Source organism: Thermothelomyces thermophilus, chromosome 1 (genome assembly GCF_000226095.1).
Source record: "Thermothelomyces thermophilus ATCC 42464 chromosome 1, complete sequence".
Lineage (NCBI taxonomy): Eukaryota > Fungi > Ascomycota > Sordariomycetes > Sordariales > Chaetomiaceae > Thermothelomyces > Thermothelomyces thermophilus.
The window spans coordinates 4,590,828-4,605,272 of record NC_016472.1 but is presented as its reverse complement, the minus strand read 5'-3'; the positions used below and the strand labels follow the sequence as shown (position 1 = coordinate 4,605,272).

Genomic DNA, 14,445 nt, shown 5'->3' with positions numbered 1-14,445 from the left:
TCTTAGAGAAGATAAGTATATCGTCGAGATAATATACCGTAAATTTGTCGAGAAAGGGTCGGATAGCTTAATCAATCAGGGCTTAGAACGTTGCTAGCGCGTTTATAAGTCCAAATGGCATGACGAGGTACTTGTAGTAGCTATAGGGTGTCCTAAAGGCCGTTTTCTACTCGTCGCCTTCTTTGATCTATATATAGTTATAGGCTAATAGCAAGTCAAGACGTGTAAAATATTAGGCTCTTACTAACTGATCTTAGAGCCGTAAGATTAGTGGTAATGGGTATCGGTTTTTCACAGTCTGTTCATTAAGTTACCGATAGTTAACGTATAACTATAGCTTTCCGTCTTTCTTTAGTATAAATAGGATTAGGTAGCCTACTAGCAATGTCAACAGGTAGATATGTCCTCTTCGAAGGTTCTCCTCCAAATATCGCTTAAGTTCTTCGTTCTGTGTCTAGCTCATATAGTAAATCTTAAAGAACTTTAGTCATGCTCCTTCCTTGAGCTTAATCTCATAATCCTATAGGCCGTGTTCTAGTAGTCCTTTTAGATATTTTGGTTCGAATGCTAGGTGTCCTTTATATTCCTTTGGTACTTCCCTAGTCTTATCTTGTCTTTCGGTTTTCTAGTAGTATACGAACTTGGTTCCGTCTATAGCGATGCTAGCGATTTCTCCTATCTTAATCTACTACTCTAATTATAGTGCTCCGCATTTATCAACAGAGAGAACAGCTATTGGCGATTTAGCTCGTTCCTCCTGTCGTGATATCGATGTCGTTATGCCGCCTCTTCTAGAGTCTATAGTGGTCTGCCTACCACTGTCTATCTCTTACGGTAGATCCGTAGGACATGCCTTCCCCTAAGCATCGTCTGCTTACGATCCTTATATACTCCCTATCTCGCTAGTCAAATATAACTCCGTTCAGGGTCGTAGGTAGCTACCATTCTTCTAGCTAATGTCCGGGTCGTAATCCTCATGCTATAGTAACCCTAATATTATATCTTTGTCGTTGCCTATATCTATAATGCTAAATACGATTGCTATAGTCTTTCCTACCATAGTGATGTCGATCGGTTCAGTCTCCCTATATACCTATTATGTCGGAAATAGCCCTTTGACTATGCCATGCTTCTGCTTCATTCTCTAGGGTATCTGTAGCTAATTTACAAGCGTTAGCAAGATTAGGTTCATCTCTACTCTACTATCCACTAGTACAAGCATTTTGTGCTGTTTCCATTGTGCTATTATCTATAGCCGCTTGTCTTGCCGCCGTCGTCTAAAGATTACAGCGATTTCCTATGTTTCTGCTAGGAGGTCTCAGTATAGTGGTCTCTTATGCTAGTCCCTCTTATACTATGTTATCACTTGCTACTATATAGGCATTAATGGTTTCCGGGCCCCTTAAAGGGCCCTAACCCGTTTCCTAGGTTAGTGTTAACCTCTTCGGTTATTTAGCTAATAGCGGCTTTATCGATCGTACTCATTTCTATAAGCTATCGAGTACTTGTAGCTTCCTACTATTAGGTCCGTTTTACTTTCTATCGTATATACTATAGCTTTGTCTAAAGCTCCTAAATTTGTAATTTCTTTTCTTCCGCGTGATAGAGGCAATCATTGCTTTAGCACAAGTCCTATATGTCTCGTCCGGTTCCGTAGTACCTAGGCTAGGCTCGTCTTAGAACTATCGTAATGCCTTCTAAATTGCAGGCTTCGATCTTCTAGAGCAATTCGGCCGCTCTATTTCCTATATTATAGACCTATTCTACAGGGTACAAGCCTCTATCCCCGTTTTCCTGTCGGGTCGGCTAGTAATTGTTTTCGAATTTGTCGTAGAAGTGATATCGACATTCGTACGCCATACATTGGAACTAGGGCACTTGTATATGTGCCTTATATTAAGGGTATAGTTATATAGCGTCGCCTAAGAGGTATTGGAATTCTTTCCCGAATCCTTCCCACTATATATAGACTATAGGTACTTTAATGCTAAGGTAGGAGTATTTCTTCTAGTAGCTTTCCCACGTACGCTCGTCTTTCCCACGGTTTGCTCGTATAAACTAGTATTCTAGGTTCTATACGTCGTTACTAAGTTACTGATCGTCAAGGTACTTAGCGTAGCTATTAGGCCTATTATATATCATAGGCTGTTTTCCTTTAATAGCTTCTACGATACGTTAGAGTTCCCTTATTTCGTCCTTCATCTTATCGCTTTACTAGGCAAGTCAAGTCAAGCGCCTATCCCGTTTACGTAGTTCCATATTAAGTTAGAAAACTTCGTTACGGTACCATTCGTTTCGTTCCTAGAGGAATAGAGTATTAGGTCCGGGTCTTTCGATTCCTTAGGTATCGGTTGTCTACGATCTATCCTGCCTCTACATGACTATAAGACCCTACTGCCTTAAGGCTAGGAGAATCGAAACTGGCGGTGCATATTCTCCTGCTATGTCCTATTCGGCAAGACCTGTCTCTAGATCCACAGTGACCAGTTCGGAGTATAGTACTTATTTATCTTCACCGTTGCCGTCGTGTCTAAGACTATCCGTGTCACTGCCCTTGTCTTTATAGCTCGTAGCCGCTACTTCGATAACGTCCTTGGTAGTTTCGTCGATAGCTATAATTTCCTTTCTAAGGGCTAGTTTCTATTCTTTCTTCAGGCTCTAGTATTCTTGCTTATAGTGCCCTTTCTTTTTATAGTTATAGTAGGTAACATTGGACTTGTCTTTGGTCGTCTTCTTCTAGTCTTGCTTCTATGCTACGTCTATATCTATAGCTCTAGGGTATATCCCGTATGAGGTACTAACGTACGCTCGCTTTTTCTTGTCATTAGCCTTGACTATAGTTCCATTTGTTTGACCTCGTTTCTGCTGCTCTTATATATAGAGCCGATCATTAATTCTGATGGCTTATATAATGTATTTGTCTAGAGTCTTAGGCTAATCGTACTTATATAGCTTATCTTTGACCTTTTCCTTTAGGCTATTATAGAATAATTATATTAATGCCTTATTATTAAGCTAAGACTTAAGTATATCCTATCTAAACTATATAGTATAGGAGGCTACTAACTTAGTCTGTTAGAGATTAGCAAGTCTTTCTTATATATAAATCTTCTTATCTTTGTCGCTAAAAACTTTCTAAAGCTCTTCTTCGAAACGGTCGTAAGATTAGAAGACTACCTATATAAACGCGTCTCGATCGTCTTTGTCTTCCTCTATAAGATAGTCGTTCCATATAGGCTCAAACCATCTAAGTGCCTTGCCTTCTAGTCTTATAGCTATATAGAGGACTTTGGCTTTATCATCCGGAAACTTGTCGTCATTAAGCCAGAAGTAGGATCGAAGGTTTATCAGGAATCCTATAAGATCCTCCTTGGTTCCTCTATATTTGCCGGGTAGTTCGATCTTGATGCGCTTCGCTTTAGCGCCCTCGAGTGCCTCGATTTTGACGTAGGCCTCGTTAACTAACTTCTGCAAGTACTTTTCACGATTCTTGAGTTCCTTGATTCGAGCTTGAGCAGCCTTGTCTCTCTGGTCCAACTCCTAGATCCGCTGCTAGAGTTGACCAAGCTAAGCGAGCAGCTATTCGGCCGTAACGTTAGTAGCCATGTCGATGTCGAGGTCGAAGTCACCTCCATTCTGAACTATAATAGAACAAAGGGAGTGGTAACAACGTGTGACGAACCTAACTTAGACTTCTTCTAAAAGGGTCTAGACAGAGGTAGGTTAAGCGTGACAAGCAGGCAGGTCGTCTAAGGGATTTGGTAAAGCCAAAGGGTTTATAACAACACTTAGAGTTGTCTCTTATAGTAATTAGCAATGCTTGGTATGAGTACTGTGATTGTGATTGTTACCACTGGTAAACTCCTAGAGTCCTCTATAACGAGTGACTATCTACATATATATATAATCCTAGTGATCACTCCTGATCACGGTGAGCGTAGTGATTACTGTACTTCCTATGTTGTAATTAGTCCTTCCGTTCCTTTGGCTTGATTGGCCCGTTTGTGCCGGTGGCCTAGGCGGCATCTGCATGCATATTTTTGTGACATATATTGATTTTAAGGTTAAAGTTACCTCTGTTCTGAACTATGATAGAACAAAGGGAGTGATAGCAACGTGTAACGAACCTAACTTAGACTTCTTCCAAAAGGGTTTAGACAAAGGTAGGTAAAGTAAGACAAGCGTATAGGTTGTCTAAGGGATTTGGTAAAGTTAAAGGGTTTATAATAATACTAGAGTTATCTCTTATAGTAGTTAACGATACTTAGTATAAGTACTATAATTATAGGTTACTATTACTAGTAAACTCTTAGAGTCTATCGTAATGAGTGACTATCTATATATATATATAATCCTAGAATTACTAGCAGTTGTAGTGATCCTCTATACTGGCTTACCTGGCTTATGTCGTAAGCTAGTGATCCTCTGCTAGGATCATTTCTTGCTAAGTGTGATCTTGTCCTAATTGGTCTATCATTCCTTCGGCTTGATTGGCCTATTTGTGCTAGTGGCTTAGGCGGTATCTGTATATATATTTCCGTGACACCTATAGGGCCTACCAAAGTACCTCTTATATATAGGGGTTTAGGGTACCCCTATAGGCTTTCTCTACCTCCTTAGCCCTCTTCTAGGCCTCCTAAACTTCCTTTATCTACCATTAAGCCTATTTACTACCTATACTAGCCGTCTTTACTAGAGCTAAGACTATAGCTATCTCCTTAAGGGCCTTTATAAGCCTATTAAAGGCCTATAGAAGCTTATCTAGGCCCTAGAAGATAGGCCTAGCTAGGGCTAATACCTATCTACTAAGCTAGAGTAGGAGGTAAGCCGCTTTAGCTTATATAATCTCCCTATCTAGGCTCTTCTAGTCCTACCCTTTGCTAGCTAGTATAGGTCTACTAGTCCCTTAAAGGGAGATATATAAAGCCTATAGGTAGTAATTAGACTTCCCTTATTCTATAATATCCCTATAGGCTACTTCTAGTCTAGCTAAGGCCTAGAATAGGTTTATTATAGAAGGCTAGCTACATTAGTCCCTTTAAGAGATCCTAATAACCTAGCTATAAGGTATATATAGGTTAAGGTCCTATTAGTCTATAAGGCTAAGGAGGTCCCTAGCCCTTAGGCTAAGCCTATTAAATAGATCCTAGACTAGGTAATAAAGGTTAAAGTTATCTATAAGAACTAGGGGATAGGTTAACTAAGGTAAGGCTAGTAGGTTTTATAAGAAGGTCTATTTACCTTTATTATTATAGACTAACTAGAGTTTAAACCCCCTTTCTCCTAGGGCTAGAAAGGTTACCTTATACTAGTTCTTTTCTACTAAATAGTCCTATTAGCTAACTAGAAACCGTTTAACTACTAGAATAGCTACTTTACCCTTAGGCTTATAAACTAGGTAGTATTTTAACGCCTAAAGGTAATATATTAACCTTATAAATTAGTTAATCCATAGCTCCTAGATAGCTAGTAAGTTATATTTAGCCTTTTCTAGTAAGACCTTAAGGGCCTATTTATTACCTTAAGTATTCTATTAAAGGATCTTAATTTATATTTAAGGTAGCTAAAGTAAAGGCTAAAGGTATAGTAATGGGCTCTATAGCTATTACCCCCTTAGTTAGTTATAAAAAGGAGGGGGTTCTAAGCTATAGAAAGGAGATATAGGTGTATTAGGCATCGAATAAGACGCTCTTAGCCGCCTATTAGGCTAGGGTAGGCCTTTTATAAAGGCATTTAGCCCCAGTTTTATAGTAGTTATTGTCTTCCGGCTAGCTACCGAACTTAAAGGCTACCTTCTAATATAGTTACTCTAATGGTTAGAAGGTTTGGAATTTATATTAATAGGCCTTCCTAGCCCTTTCCTAGGCCTTGACTTTCTTTAGGCAGCCCCTATACTAGGCTATATAAGGGCTCCTATAGGCTATATACCTATAAGGGAGTTAGTTAGAGTAGGTAAGGCACTAGGCCTCCTTAGTCTTCCCCCCCTCTCTATAGGCCTTTATACTATAATAGCTATAATAGGCTAGCTACTAGTAATACTACTAGGTATAGCTAAAGCTCTAATACCTATAATATTACCTTAGCTTTAGAGTATCCTAGTAAGGCTTATAGTCTAGTATCTAGGCATCCTAGATTATACCCTTATTATAGGCCTTTTAGGCCTCTTCAAAGTTCTATAAGCCTAGAAATACTATAGCCTACTTCCTTTATAGGCTCTTTAATAGCTAGAACTTAACTATTTTAATTAAGTATAGGCCTATAGCCCCTTATTAAGAGGCCCTGCCGTTAGGCTAGTTATCAAGAGAGGTAGCACTATTACAAAGGCCTTTCTAAGCAAGTTCGTACTAATCATAGGGGTAAGGGAAGTCAATTATTCTAAGGCCGGCAGGCTACCTATTTATATCCCTCTCTAATCGTAGTTATATAGACTGATCCTTGGGGAGGAAAACCTCCCTTTCGGATCTATAGGCTAATAGGTATATCTTATACTATAGATCGGCTATCCCCTTTCCCCGGCCGTGCTCTGATCATGCCTATTATAGTAGGGTTATACCTATTAGTGCCTAGGTGCAGGCCCTCCGGCCGCCACGGCCCAGCCGTAGGCACAGGTCGGCTTGCGTTCGTAATAACTTACTCCCCCCCTTAGTAGGCCTATCCATAGGCCTATAGGCTCTGTCGAAATAGCTTCATTCTAGATGCTCATTTGGTAGTGGTAGGTCGCTATTATTTTAGCGCTTTATTATTACGGCTTTGTTTGTAATTATATATAGAATAGGTAGGTACTGGGCGTCTTTATTTTCATATATATATTACCATTATTATAGTTACTATTTAAATATTTTTATCTAAAGATTCGCTTTATTATAAATATATCTTATAGTTATTGTAGCGTTAGGAAGGTCTCTATTATAGTGATAGAAATAATATTTGACTCTTTTAAAAGGCCGCCCTTTGCTCTCGATTTCCTTTTAATCTTTAACCTTATCTTCCTTATATCGTTCGCTCTTCGGCCGCCTATAATTTAATTTTTTAATTTTTAAATCTTTATTTTTACGTCTATAGCGATACTATGGAGATTTAGTAGCTTAGCACGGCCGACCTGCTACCGTATATACGGTGCTTATATAGCGCTATCAAGGAAATTAAGGCAAATGACAAGGTCCCTTTTAATGTTTAGTATATATATCTTACTATTAGCTTGTTTAAGTATTTTTGGTGCTATTAGGGCTATTAGATAAGCTACCTCCTAGTAAATATATATTTTAGGAATAATTCCCTAAGTATTAATAATTGTTTAGGCTACTAGTATTATAACTAGTAATATAGTTAATCTTATAATTATAATTTGGTCTGCCTATAAGGTTTTTTCGGCCTTAAAGCTAGATATAGCTGACTCTAAGAATTTACTTATACTTAGTAAGCGCTATTATTACTATATTACTATGCTTATAAATAATATAGCTATTACTTTCGAGGTAGTTAAGAAGTATTACTAGTCTAATATAGGCCTTATTAATAATGGTAATAAGAAGATTACTTCTATAGGAACCTATTTGTTTTCGCTTACGATTTAATATAGATATTAATATATTTATAGAAGTAATAGCTAGTATATAATAAGTTTATAACCGATTATAAGTAGGCGATTATAATTACTAACCTATAGCCTAAGTTTGACGCTAATATAGTATATTTAGTTACATTTCGGTCTAGCCAATTATTTACTAATATAATATAGGTATTATATAATCTTATAATCTAGTAATATTTGCTATTACCTTGCCTAGTGCCCGTTAATAAGGGTTATATTACTTAGTAAGTAGCTAAATATAAGTTTATTACTAAACTAGGCACACTTATAATAGGGGCCTTAGGTAGTAAGGATAAGGTAGCCTGATTCTTAAGCAAATATATAATAGACTTAGAGTTTATCTCTTATAGTAGCTTTTAATGAGGTTTTTAAGGTAGTAAATTTTGTCCTATTTTCATTTTTTTTAATTATATAAAGTAAATACCCTTTTAACCTCAAATTAGTATTATAGACTTACTCTACCGGTTTATAGTACTATAATATAAATATTTTTTACTAATTTTAGTATCTCTAGTAGGGCCTTCTTTACTATAGTTTTAGCGTAATGTCGACTTAAAGTATAGTTCTTTACGATATAGCTTAGGGCCCCTCCTAGGGCGCCCTTCTCCGGGCCTTTTCTACGGTATTTCGATCGCCGTCTTAGGGCGTATTACTATAATAATACGCCACTCTACCCTACATCCTTTTCCCTTAGGACATATATCCGGGCGTTTTTTATAGGCGCTCTCTTCCTAGCCTCTTCTTATACTTCTCTATACCGTGTTATAGGCGCTCTATGGTTATAGTATACTTCCTAAACTTACGTACTTCACCCTATATATTAGTAATATTATCTTCGTCTACCTACTAGTTAAATTTAAAGGGCTATCCTTTCTACTTTACTAGGAACTAATAGGTCCTACTATCGGCCTATTCTACTAAAACTTCTTTAACTTCCTACTTATTATTGTCTTCTAACTTAGGTATTAGTATCTATTTAGCCTTGTCCTAACTATATAAGTACTATAGTTTAAGCAAGGAAATAAGGAAAATATTATATAACTAGGTATATTATATAGGTAATACTAGCCAATATACTAGCGAACTAACTAGGTCAAGTACCTAAAATAGGCCGACAAATTTAGGGGTTAATTTTTTTAATGTTTTTAGCTTAAGATTCTAGGTTAAGAGTAGGACAAAGTCGCTTCTCTTAAATACCCTTCTCTAATGCCTTTAGTTATAATAAATTTTATAATTTTGGACAGCTTCCTCCTAATGCTCTTCTAGTTATTTTTATAATGCTTGTAATTTTCTAATTTATTCTACTACATTAAGGTAGTACTTCCCTTTAGGCGAATCGTCCCTAATTTATAATGAAATCGTAAGGTTATAACCTATTAATGCTTAAAAAGCGGGTAGTCCGGTAGTTATATTAATAGTATTATTATATATAAACTTCATTTCTAGGAGGATTTATACCTAAATTATTATTATTATTATTATTATTAGTCTTACACCATTATGCTAATAAGCATACTAGAGCCTCTCTAGTTATATACAAAGGAAACCGTACCTAATAGGCCAGATAAAAACCTCTATCCTATCTTTAATGCCTAATCTAGAATACTAATACATTATAAAGAAAAGGAGAAGTGGCTAGAATGGCCCTATAGAGGCCTTACCTCCTAGTCTAGCCTCCTTACGAAGTAGTATTCTAGGAGCCTCCCTAGGTCTATTAGCCACTATAAAACCCTCCTTGCCAGACGATAGTTACAGGTCCCTATACCCTGTAAAACGAGGTCTAGGTTCCTTTATGACCATATTTCCTAGGGTTCCTATGTTCGGCTTCTTGGTAGGTTTAGGAACTATATAACCAGGTGCTCTATAGTCTCCCTCCCCTAGCTATAGGTATAGTAAGGGGTACTAACCCCTAGGACTTAAACCCTAAAAAGGAAGTTATAGAGGCTAATAGCCCCTATATAGGCCTATACTAGTGAGGAGCTCTGGGCCTTTGTTAGGCCTTGGTGCCTTTATAGGCCTTCCCCTATAAAAACTAGGTATAGGGGGTCCTTGTCCGATATATACTATATCCTCCTACTAGCTTAGTCAGCCCTTTAATAGTTGCTTTAGCTTACTACTATAGCTAGTTTCATGGCCTATAGTCTTCTTTATAGGGTCTATAAGGGGGGTTAACCCTCTGTATAGCCCTTCTAAACCTATTACTAGACTATCGATCTTACTACCTCTAAGGCTATAGGCCTTAGTTCTTATCCCCTTACCCTAGCCTATCTCTTCCGGAACCTCTGGCTTAGCCTATTATAGGCCTGTTAGATAAGAGCCCTTATAGGGACCTAAGGGGCCCCTAGGCCTGTCCTAGTCTATAGGAGTAGCTAGTCAAGTTTAGCTTTAAAGTTAGCTAGCCTCTTATTAAGATAGAGGTCGAGGGGTAGTACCTAGGCTTCCGTTTCGAGGCACCGGATAAGGGTAGCCTTATAGGCCCTAGTAACTACTCGAAGGGCCCTATATTAGGCCTTTAATAGTTCCCTAGCAGGGCCTTCTAACTTGCCCCCTAGCTTAGTAAGCTTATAGAAGTTTGAGGCCCTATAAGCTAAGGCGCTATAGATATACTTAGTATAGACCTTATAGGCCTATAGGAGGCTAAGACCCTAGGTCTTTATAGTGAGCCTAGTTAGGGTAAATTCCTAGGTTTCTAGCTTCTTAGCTACCTTTATATAGTAAGGGCCTTACTATAGCTTCTAGTCTAGCTAGACCCCAAGGAATCTAGCCGACTTTGAAGGGGCTATAGTAGTAATACCTCCTCTAGGCTATAAGAGCTCTAGTAGTCGTGACTACTATTTCTGGCCCTTATTAAAGTAGATAAGCTTATATTTTTCTAAGGTAAAAGCTATACCCTAGGTCCTTACTTACTAAAGGTAAGCCTTCTAAGCCTTTTATAGTTAACTATTATAGGCCTCCTTGGCCCTCTTAAAGGCTAGGAGGTTAGTATTATTGGCAAAGCCTATTAAACTAACTATAGGGCTAGCCTGGTAAATAGCCTAGTAGAGGGAGGCTATATAGAGGATAAATAGTATAGGGGAGAGAGGTAACCCTTATAGGACCCTAGCCTTTACCACTATATCCTTTATTTCTTAGCTATTAAAGTAAAAGATAGCTACCCTATCCTATAGCTACTCCCTAACCTAGACTATTAACTACTTTAGGAAGCCCTAGCTCTATAAAGTGGCTAGTAGCTAGGTATAATTAATAATATCAAAAGCCTTTAAAATATCGAGCTATAAGAAGGAAGTAGCTACTTTATACCTCTAAGCCTCCTAAACCTAAGCTATAATAAGCCAAATAGCTAGTTCTATAGACCTATATTCCTAGTTATCTATCTACTTAGCTAGGAGAAGCCTATAAGCCTCTGTAATAGCTATTACCTTCTAGGTAACTATAGCCTCTAGTACCTTACCTACTATTAGTAAGAGTGCTATAGGCCTATAGCTACCTAGGGTAAAGTAGGCCTATAAGGGTGTGCTAGGCTTATAGAAAACTATTATCTTAGCCCTTTTAAACTAGGCCGGGAAATAGCCAAGCTATAGGCTCTCTAAGGCTAGCTTAGCTAGTACCTAGTAAAGTAGCCGCCTATAGGCCTTTAGTAGGCCTATAGGGAGGAGGTCCTCCCTTAGGGCCTTCTATAGGGCTGCTCTAGCTAATATTACCCTAACTTTGCCTACTATAACCTCCTAGCCTATTTTAAACTTTAGCTCCTAATAGTCGTTTAGTTCTAGGTTATTAATATCTAATAGATCTGCTTTTAAGTTCGGAAAGAACTTATTAGCTAGGGCCTTAGCCTTCTATTAGTAAGTTATAAGCCCTCCTTCGAAGGTTAGGAGCTTTAGAGGGTTGACTAGTAGGTAGCTTTATAGCCTTACCTACCGCTCTAGCCTCTATAATAGGTCTAGCTATATGACGAACCCAACTTAGACTTCTTCTAAAAGGGTTCAGACGAAGGTAGATTGAGCGGGACAAGTAGGCAGGTCGTCTAAGGGATTCGGTAAAGCCAAAGGGTTTATAATAACACTAGAGTTGTCTCTCACAGTAATTAGCAATGCTTGGTATGAGTACTGTAATTGTAGGTTACTATCACTAGTGAACTCCCAGAGTCCACTATAACGAGTGACTATTTATATATATATATACTTCTGTCGGTCGCTTATAGTCCCCTTCTATCCTGTCCTTAGATCGCCTTCGGTAGCTAGCTATCCTCTGCTATCTTTCCCTTTTTGGCAATTGTTCGCCTGTGGTAGCCCGCGCTCCCTAGCAATCCGTGTCAGCCTCGCTTCGTGCCCTTCTTGATTGGTGGCTCATTTAGCCTGCTGCACCCCACCGGGTCGTGGTATATGGTTGGCTTGTGACAAGCTAATTAGTTACCTCCTATAATATAGCTCTCTAGCTCTTAGTCTTTATAGTTATAATAGTCTTAGCCTAGTCCTATCGGGCCTGCTAAAGTGCCTCTTATATATAGGGGTTTAAGGTACCCTTATAGGCCCTCTCTACCTCCTTAGCCCTCTTCTAGGCCTCTTAAACCTCCTTTGTCTACTATTAAGCTTATTTACTACCTATACTAGCCTTCTTTACCGGAGCCAAGACTATAGCTATTTCCAGTCAGGGGTCAAAAGTCCCCTGCCACCCTACCCACATAAACGCGTTCTACAATAGAGACGCGTACCTAACCTTCTTTTCTACATCCTACAGCTCTACAATATAGAGCCCAAACTACATAATTTTATATCCAAATTAACGGCTAACTATCGCGGTAATAGGGAATTAAGCCCTTATATTCGAGTTGCTATTTACAGCCTTACATCTGCAGGATATAGCGAGCGATCTCTAGTAACCCTGTTTAGTGTATCTCGACCAGCCATCTACCATACTATTGAACTCTAGAATTCTTACAACACTTTTAAGTCTCTACCTCGAAGTGGCCATCCTAAGGTTCTTTCGCCTTTGGAAAAGCAATATATCCTTTTGATGATTAAAAAGGAACGATATATAGCAAGGAAGGCCCTCGTCAATACGATTAGGAAGAAAGTATTACCTTTAACTATTCGACGATTCCTCCGAGCGTACCGTTTACATAAATGGCAAGTAAAAAAGAGGATTCCTTTGACAAAAGAGCTGGCAAAGGATAGATATAACTTTATATATAACTAGTTTGAAAAAACTAACGAATTGGATTAAGTAAGTCAAGTATAGTATAGTGATTCTTTTCAGTATTTCTAACTATCTTAGACTATCTTTTCTAACGAGTGTTCTTATCAAAACAATACCTTAAATCCGACTGCCTAGATATTCCGTTTTCCTTCCGAGAAGTACGACCGCGGATTTGTTAACTTGAAGAACCATATAAGGGCAAATATTACGATCATGGTATAGGAGGCAATATAGGTAGGTGGTCGGAGTGAGCTTATTATCCTAGAGAGGGATCTAAGCACTTTACGCCGTAGATATACAGCCCGGTCGTATTAGAAGGCTCTAGAAGAGGGCCTTCTACCTTATTACGATGGAACTCGACACTTTTAGCAAGACAACGCTCCTATACATGTTTACGAATCTACCGAATAGTAGCTCCTAGTACGGGGGATTTCCTAGATTAAATGGCCTGTATACAGCCCTGATTTGAACCCCATTAAACATGTATAGGCCCTTCTCAAACGGAGGCTACGTACGATGTTCCTAGATCTATAGAATTTGAGGCAGAACAGGCTAGATATTGAAGAGTTTACTAAGTGCCTGCGGGAGGCGTGGTAGGCTATTGATTAGGGGCTAATCGACAAGCTGATCCAGGGAATGCCACGTCGGCTGGCCGTAGTCAAAAGAGCCAGGGGGTGGTATACAAAATATTGAAGCTTGGAACTAGGGCTACTATCTAATGTAAACAGTTTTCCTATATAATTTGTGGCTGTTGAGATATTCTATATTAAAGTCTGGTAGTAAAAATGTAGATAGCTAGGGACAGGTGGGGTGGCATGAGACTTTTGACACCCCACTGTCCTTAAGGGCCTCTATAAGCCTATCGAAGGCCTATAGAAGCTCCTTTAGGCCTTGGAAGATAGGCCTAGCTAGGGCCGATACCTATCTACCAAGCCGGAGTAGGAGGTAGGCTACCTTAGCCTATATAACCTCCTTATCTAGGCTCTTCTAGTCCTACTCTTTACTAGCTAGTATAGGCCTATTAGTCCCTTAGAGGGAGACATTTAAGGCCTATAGGTAATAGTTAGATTTCCTACGTTCTATGATATCTCTATAGGTTACTTCTAACCTAGCTAAGGCCTAGAATGGGTCTATTGTAAAAGGCTAGCTACATTAGTCATCCTAGGGGGCCTTAGTGACCTAGCTATGGGATATATATAGGTTAAGGTCCTATTAGTCTATAAGGCTAAAGAGGTCTCTAGCCCCTAGGCTAAGCCTATTAAATAGGTTCTAGACTAGGTAGTTATTACGGAAATATACATGTAGGACGCCGCCTAAGCCGCCTCCCCTAATAGGCCAATAGGACAGTAGGCACGAACGGACTAGTTAGGAAAGGATTACGCTTAGCAAAGTGATCTATACACTATAGGATCACTACCACAGCCGTAATCTAGACAGCAAAGGATCACTAGGTAAAGAGTAATCCCTAGATTATATATATATATAGATAGTCACTCGTTATAGTAGACTCTAGGAGTTTACTAATAATAGCAACCTATCCTATAATTATAATACTTATACTAAGTATTATTAATTACTATAAGAGACAACTCTAGTATTGTTATAAACCCTTTAGCTTTACCAAATCCCTTAGATAACCTACCTACTTGTCCTACTTA

At 38.6% G+C, this 14,445-nt stretch overlaps 1 protein-coding gene across 1 annotated transcript; it reads left to right on the top strand.

Annotated features, from left to right (window-relative positions):
* Positions 1–12,334: 12,334 nt before the first annotated feature.
* Positions 12,335–13,216, top strand: MYCTH_63472 (uncharacterized protein; the record flags this gene model as incomplete). Its single annotated transcript, XM_003659409.1, has 2 exons — positions 12,335–12,807; positions 12,866–13,216. A coding segment is annotated over one exon (186 nt), but the record flags the coding sequence as incomplete, so codon positions are not given.
* Positions 13,217–14,445: the final 1,229 nt, after the last annotated feature.